The sequence below is a fragment of the Parus major genome, chromosome 15 (genome assembly GCF_001522545.3).
Source record: "Parus major isolate Abel chromosome 15, Parus_major1.1, whole genome shotgun sequence".
Lineage (NCBI taxonomy): Eukaryota > Metazoa > Chordata > Aves > Passeriformes > Paridae > Parus > Parus major.
The window spans coordinates 12,472,767-12,480,189 of record NC_031784.1 but is presented as its reverse complement, the minus strand read 5'-3'; the positions used below and the strand labels follow the sequence as shown (position 1 = coordinate 12,480,189).

At 62.9% G+C, this 7,423-nt stretch overlaps 1 protein-coding gene across 1 annotated transcript; it reads left to right on the top strand.

Moving 5' to 3' along the window:
- The first annotated feature begins 133 nt into the window (after nucleotides 1-133).
- On the top strand, nucleotides 134-3,880 carry LOC107211524. The gene is made up of 3 exons (XM_015643588.3): nucleotides 134-1,384; nucleotides 2,111-2,247; nucleotides 2,361-3,880. The coding sequence occupies exons 1-3, from the start codon at nucleotides 1,348-1,350 to the stop codon at nucleotides 2,823-2,825; spliced, it is 639 nt and encodes a 212-aa protein (XP_015499074.1). The 5' UTR covers nucleotides 134-1,347; the 3' UTR covers nucleotides 2,826-3,880.
- Nucleotides 3,881-7,423: the final 3,543 nt, after the last annotated feature.

Here is a 7,423-nt window from a genome sequence, read left to right as displayed (position 1 = left end):
GGGTGGAACAGCCTGTCTGGGTAACCTGAGGAGGGATGGACAAACTGCTGTGGAGAGAGCAAGATCTGGTTTCTCCACATCTCCAGGACTGCCCTGGGCACAGCCCTGCCCACCCCAGCCCCACAGAGCCCACCCCAGCCCCACAGAGCCCACCCCAGCCGCCACCTCTGCCGGGGACGCCCCGGGAAGGAGGAAGAGGAGGAGTCCTCAGAGGCGGTTGGGGAGGAAGCAGACCGTGCAAGTCGTGGCACGGTCAGGGGCAGGGAAATTTTGGGAAAATAGAGCACTTGTAAAAGTGAGTCACCACCGCATCCTTCCTCCTGGAAGGAGCTGTTAATTTCTAATCTGTCCCTCTGCGCCGAACTCTCCAAATGCGTAAATTCAACGAGGGTCACCAAAATCAACGGGATTGCGACACACCCCGGAACGGAGACATCCATCTCTAAGGAATGGGAAACCCCCCGTGGTTTCCGGGCTCCTCTCGCCAGGAAGGGGAGCCCGGGGGGACAGCGGGGTGCCCTGGCTGCTGCTGCCGGTGCCGAGGCTGTGCCAGCCCCAGGGCGGTGCCGGTGGGGCCGTGCCGAGCCCCGAGGCTCTCCCAGGACAGCGCTGCCTTGGGCACCACCCGGTACCCTCGGTGTTCCCGTGGCTGCTGCCGGGCACAGAGGCTAAGCCTGGTGTCCCCCACTTGGTTCAGCACCCAAATTTGTCACCCGGAGGTGCGGGTGGGTGTGAGCAGGAGGACGGAGCATCCCTCAGAGCATCAGGCCGTGCTGGGATGCTCTGCACTTCCCTCACCTCCATCTCCCTCCTTGCCAGGGTAGATTTTTGCCTTCCACAGCTGGATTTGGGACTCGAAACACCCCGTGGTGGCACATGGGTGACATCCCTGTCCCCGCTGCCAGCCGCCACTGCCCTCTTTTGCATTGGGGTTTCGGGGCAGCCGGCGCTGGTTTCAGTTCAACCTATAGGCTGCTGAGCGGTGACATCAGCGTGAATCAAAAAGTCTCTTTCCCAAGAAGCCAGGACTGGGGGGTCCTGCCAGATCCGGGATGAGCCGTGGGACCGCAGCCTCGCAGGCTGGACCCACCCGGACTCCCTCGAGGAACTGACTCGAAGAACATCCCCATCGTCCTGCCGGCCCCATTTCCTCCCGCCGCTGCTCTCACCCTGCTCATTGGGCCCCGGGCCATGCCTTCACTTCTCGCTGCCTTCCGTTGGGTCCGGGTGCCTCCTTCGGAGGTGGGGGTGACTCGGGTGCGCTTTAAAAGCCGAGCTTCCCCATCGCCGAGCACTTAAGGAAGTGTCTTGCGCCCGGCAGCCCCGGGCGGACACCCTGCCCCGGCCATGCGGTGCGACGGGCGGCCCTGGGGTGTGCTGGCAGGTACGTGTGTCCCCGTGTCCCCGTGTCCCCGTGTCCCCGTGTCCCCGTGTCCCCGTGTCCCCTCGCACTGCCCCGGCCTCTCCGGTGCCCCGGGAGCCGCGGAGGGAGCGCGGCCGCGGGGCCCCCATGGCGGCTGAGTCAGCGGAGCGGCGGCAGATGGCACCGAGGCTGTGCCACCGCAGTGTCGCCTCCCTCGGGGGCTGACGGGGACGGGGACGTTCCCCGCTGTGGCACATGGGGAGCACTGGGGGTGGGCAGCCTGGGAGAGAGGGGACAGGCAGGAGGGGACACTTTGGGGACCAGGGGCAGAAGGTCAAGGGTCAGCTTGCCCAAAGGGACGGAGGCTGTGTGTGAGCCCAGTGCCATACCCAAAGTCCTGAGGGTGACAGCGGGACTGGGACAGTGACTGGCCAGAGCTGGACAGCGGGACTGGATCAGGAGCGTCGCTGCTGTCCCCTCTTTTGTGGTGGCCCGCGCTGGGAGGTGAAGCTGCTGGAGCAGCTGCTGTGGTGGTTCTGCACATCCTGGCTGCTCCAGAGCATCCCCAGCAGCGTCATCCTCCTCCCCACCGGGTGCCCAGCAGCTTTTTGTCGCGGGGCTGGGTCGTCCCTGGAGCGGGGACAGGGCTGGGGTGCAGGCAGCATTCCTGGCGTGGGGGTAGGGTTGTGAGATAGGGCTGTCCCTGCACCCCAGCCATGCCCCTGACTCCCTCCTCTTCCTCCCCAGCTGTCGCCAAAGGGCTCCTAATCCTCTGGGCAGTGCCGGGCCAGGGGGGAAGGTCCCCACTGGCCCCCACCGTGCAGCAGACCCAGGCGCTGGTGAGGCTCATGGCCGAGGATGCGCTGGAGCTCTTCACTTTCTACGTGAGTTCCCTCCCCCGGGCCGAGGGGTCACGCCCGTCCCCTCCTCGGGGCAGTGGGGGGCGGTCCCCGTGCTGCTTCCACATCCCTGATCTTCCTCTCCAATGTCTGGGCAGGAGAAGGAGCAGCACCTGGCCATCCACAACATCTGCCGCACCAGCAACACCCCCGAGTGGCTGCAGAGGCCGGCCAAGGGGCCCTGGGGGCTGCGAAGGCTGCGGAGACCCATGATCCACATGGACCAGGCGCTGCAGGACATCATCCGGCACCAGCGCAACCTCTACCACCCCGAGGCCGAAATCCTTCGCCGCTTAAGCAGGACCCACCGAAAGGTGCGAGCTCTCCTCAACAACCTGGCGGGGCTCTTCCCGGCCTCCAGCCCCCGGCCCGGCCGCCGGCCCCTCCCCAGCCCCGCGGCATCCCTCAGCATCTTCCGACAGAAGCTGCAGGGCTGCCAGATCCTCTGGAGCTACGCCCACTTCATGGCCGAGCGCAGCGCCGAGCTGGAGGCCGGGAGCCGCCGGACGCGCCGGGAGAAGGGGAGACCGCGCCGGGGCTCGGGGCTGCCTGCACACCCCTAGGGCAGCCCTGCCGGCACCGGAGTTCCCGTCTGCATCTCCATCATCTCCATCATCTCCATCATCTCCATCATCTCCATCATCTCCATCATCTCCATCATCTCCATCATCTCCATCATCTCCATCCCATGTGACGCGATCCCAGCCCCATTCCCAGGATGGAGATGCCAGGATGGCCGGGGAGCACCACGGAGCCCCCTCACGGCACCGACCCTGCGCTCCCCGTGCCAGCACTCGGCTGCAGGACAGCCCTGCTTGGCTCTCGCACATCCTGCCCCACTTTCATTGGATCCAGGTAGCCCCAGTGGAGCCGGGTGTCCCCCGGGTGCGCGGCTGTTCCCTGTCCCCGAGCCCTGCCGGATTTTCCAGTGATTCAATGGGTCGGGTGACACAGCCTGACTAAGAGCTGCTCGCCCAGCACCCCCCACCGGGCCCACGGAGAGCGCTGCTGCCACCGGCGACTGTCACCGGTGTTGTCACCCCTGTCTGCCCTGCGCCAGCTCCGCTCCCAGAGAGCAGCTGGCGTGTCCTGTGTCCCTGCACGGTCTGTGTCCCTCTGTGCTCGGTGTCCCCAAGCTCAGTGTCCCTTTGCACATCCCTGTCCTCATCCCTGCTCGGTGTCTCTGTGCTCTCAGTGTCCCCCGGGAGGGCGCTGGCTGTTCCCATCCTCCCAGCATCCCTGTCCCCTCCGTGTCCCCCCTGAGCCTCCCAGGCCGTGACACCACAGCCCAGCACTGTGACAGTGGGTGACAGCCCCCAATGCCTCCCCTCTAATTTATACATTAATATTTTGTGTTTACTGTATTTATTGATTGTTAGGGTTAATTTAACTCCCGCAGCTTGCAGAAGTATTTAAGGACATTTCTAATATATAAATATCTATTTTTATTATATTTTTGTATGGTGTTAAACTATGAACAACACAAGAATTTATTTTTGTATATTGGTATTTTTGGTACACATAGAAGGGCAGTGCCCTCACCCACGTAACATTTCTTTATTTTTGTACAATGGCAAAAGGAAATAAAATGCTGACTTTGGCCCATGGGCCACTGAGACGTCGTGTCCCTGTGTCCCTTTGTCCCTGTGTCTGTCCTGGTGGCTGTGGGCAGGGAGAAGCTGTATTCTGGTGGCCAAGTTGTGCCTGATGTCCTTTCCAGGACACACGGGATGTGGCACACGGTGTGACACACGGCATGGCACATGCTGGGATGTGGCCAGTGGCATGGCACAGAACGTGGCACACGGCACAGGGTGGCACAGGGTGGCACAGGGTGGCACAGGGTGACACAGGGCATGTGACATGACAGGGCCTGGCACCACCAGGAGTGTGCCATGGCACGGCACGGGCCACACGACACGCTGAGCCACACGTCACAGCCACGCTGAGTGCAGCATCCTGCAGTCTGGCCAGGGCCACCGTGGGGACCGGGCCACCCACTGCCACCAGTCCGTCTGAGTCAAAAATCCTAAGACCTGGTCATGTGTCCCCGTGGAGTCACTTGTTCCCCGCGGGTGCCGTGTGCGGAGCCGCCGGCACCGCCTGAGTCAGTCCCGGGAGCTTCGCCACCAGGACGGCCACCACGGCCATCTGGGGACACTCAGGTGGGACAATGTCACCATGAAGCAGCCCGGGCCAGCTTGGGGTGCTGTGGGTGACCGTGACAGTGACCGTGACTGTGCCACCACCGAGGTGCCCACCCGGCTCTGGACAGGGCTGCAGAGGGGACGGTGCAGGTACGTGACCCCCCGGGACTGTGGGGAGGGCTGGGGGACCCCAAAGGTGAGGTGACACCACCTGAGTGTCACTGAAGAGATGGTGGCTTCTTTGGTGTCCCCAAGAGGACCCCAATGCCCACTCGTGGGAAAAGCCTGTGGGTGACACCTGTGGGTGACACCTGTGGGTGGCACCGGTGGGGCACAGGGACAGGGCTGAGGCAGCCCCGGCAGGGCCCCATGGTGAGTCAAAGGGGAATTCGGTGCCCTCCGTTATTCAGCTCTGGGTTTCCCCGGGACAGGAGCTCCCGCCTCGCTCAGCCCTTGCTCAGCCCCCCGGGAGGGCCCCCCGATCCCACCAGAGCCTTGTCCCCACACCTGGGGGACAAACGGGGATTTTGGTGACCCTGGAATCTGAGTGTCCCCCCTGCATGGGGACACCACGGGATGGGAGCCAGAGGGGGGAAGGATGGGGTGTGGGGGCAGTTATGGGGTGGGGCAGTTCTGGAGGGGCTGGGGCAGTTCTGGAGGGGCTGGGGCAGTGGGGGGACAATGATGGATGGGGAAGGGCAGGAAGGGACAGTTGCTGTCTGGGGAGAGGAGAGGTCTGGGGTGGGGAAGGGGCAGGAGGCAGCTCCGGAACAGGGATGGGGTCAGTTCTGAGTTGGGATGGGGCAGCGGGGGCAATTTTGGGATGGGGAGAGGCCAGTTCTGGGCTGGGGCAGCAGGGGGCAGCACGGGGACAGGGATGGGGACAGGGATCGGGACAGGGATCGGGACAGGGATGAGCGGGAATGGAACAGGAATGAGGAGGGGGCAGCATAGGGACAGGGAAGGGGGAGCAGCAGGGGCAGGGATGCGGCAGAGAGGGATCCTGGGGACAGGGAAGGGGACAGGGACGGGGCGCGGTGTCTGCGGTGGAGCTGAGGACAGTTACGGGCAGGGATGCTCAGACGGGACCGCTCGGAGGGGCACAGAGCAGCAGGGTGGCACTGGTGGCCTTGGAACACCCTGGGCTTGTCGTCGTGTCCCTGGGGAGGTCGGCGGTGGGGATGGGGACAGGGGGGACAGCAGGGACAGCAGGGACAGCTGTCCCCTGACCAACCTTCCCCAAACTCCACAGGTCCCCGACCCTCAGTCTCTTCTGACAGGGGGGCTGGCTCCCCCGGTCCCCGCTTCCCGCTCCCCCCTGGGACACGCTGGGACCCCCCGCTCCTGTCACGGTCTCCTCACGCTCCTGCATCCCCGTTCTGGCTGCCCGTTCACAGGAATTCCCGCAGGAATCCGTGCGGGAATGGGAAAGGGGATATTCCTGGGCATCGTGTCCCATCCTGGTACCTCCCATCTCCCATTCTGCCATCCCCCTATCCCGCCTGTCTGGACCAGGAATTCGGGTTTTCCCAGCCGAGCATCCCCCTCCTGCAGAGATCCGCGGGTTTGTTTTTTCTCCTAGACAAAACCCATCCTTTAATCCTGACACTTTTGCCTAAGGGCTGAGCTGCAGGTGGGGACACCGGTGCCACCTTGATGATCCCACCATGACCAGGGGTCCTCTCCGGGGACACCAAAGCCCAGCTCAGCTCCAGCCTGGACTCAGTTGCTCCTGGGAAATCCAGGAAAAAGGCAAAACCGTGTCAAGCCCTGCACACAACCCCCCAGGACGTTCACTACGCTAGTAATTAAGTGCTAGAAACTCCTCAGCTAATTAAGCGCGTCAGGTCATCAGATGTCCATCAATACGTGATGTGCTGCTCCCCATATCCCAAAAAGACTGGGATGAGGCTGCAGGATGGGAGATGGAGCTCATCGTCCCCGCCCTCCACAGTCCCCAGCTCATCCCTGATGTCCCACTAAGACCAGACTGGGCTAAACTGGGCATCAAACCAGGCTGGTCCTTGCGTGGGGAAACCGAGGCAAGCAGGAGCTACGGCCCAACCCCGCCAGCACAGGCGGGTCTTGGTGTCCCCTTCGCCGTGTCCCCCTTGCCAAGGGAGGACAGCCGGGGTCGTGGTGGCTCTTGCGTCATCGTTCCTGGACTGTCACCGCCGGTTCACCTGCCGGGGCACAAACTTGCTAAACCTGATTAAAGTTTCAGTTCGACCCCGGTGAGAAAAAAAAAAAAAATACAGAGAAGGACAAAAAAAATCCATTTAACCTGTTTTTCACCCAAATCGTGCAGCGAGCAGCTCCGCAGTGTCCCGGTCCCATGGGATCCCTACGAGGTGCTGACCCAGAGCCCTCCTGCCTGCTCCAGCACCCTCTGCCCGCTCCGGGCAGGGGACAGCTCCGCCGAGGGAAGGGTTAACCCTGGGGGGGCCGGTCCGGCCTCTCCCCCTGGGTGGGTTTGTCCTTTTTTCCTGCAGAAAACCCACCCTTTACTGATAATACTTTTGCCCAAAGGGATGAGCCAGCGGCGGGCTGGGGGACACCGCTGCCATCCCACCGTGACCGAGGAGCGCGGCACCCCCACCACCGCTTCCCCGCGCCTTCCATCCCTCCAAAACCCCAAAAAAACCCCAAACCAGACTTTTTAACCTCCTTCATTTTACTGCCTGCTCCGACAGCCAGCGGGGAAGCCCCGGGCCGGGGAGGGGGACCCGGGGGTGAAAGTGCTTGCGGCTCCTGAGTCACAGCACCGCGCGTTCGCCACCGCGCCTCGACAGCCCCGAACCCCACGTGCGCCTCCCTTGGGGGGGGTTCAATTCATCCTTCCCAGCCCACCCACATCCCCGAGCCCGCGCGTGAAACAAAAGTCGACACAAAATTCCGTGTGACATCAACTTTTTTCAGAAGTTTATTTCTAAGAATCATTCATGATTTCCAAACCCTCCGACTTCCTGATTTCCAGTTTCAATAGAACTAACGATAGCGGGTGATTCTCCCCC

What these genes read in the sequence shown, in the direction of transcription:
- LOC107211524 (XM_015643588.3), top strand. Translation starts at nt 1,348, where the DNA reads ATGCGGTGCGACGGGCGGCCCTGGGGTGTGCTGGCAG. An exon ending in GCCCTGGGGTGTGCTGGCAG is followed by an intron (nt 1,385 to 2,110) that starts GTACGTGTGTCC and finishes CTTCCTCCCCAG; the next exon opens with CTGTCGCCAAAGGGCTCCTA. An exon ending in TGGAGCTCTTCACTTTCTAC is followed by an intron (nt 2,248 to 2,360) that starts GTGAGTTCCCTC and finishes ATGTCTGGGCAG; the next exon opens with GAGAAGGAGCAGCACCTGGC.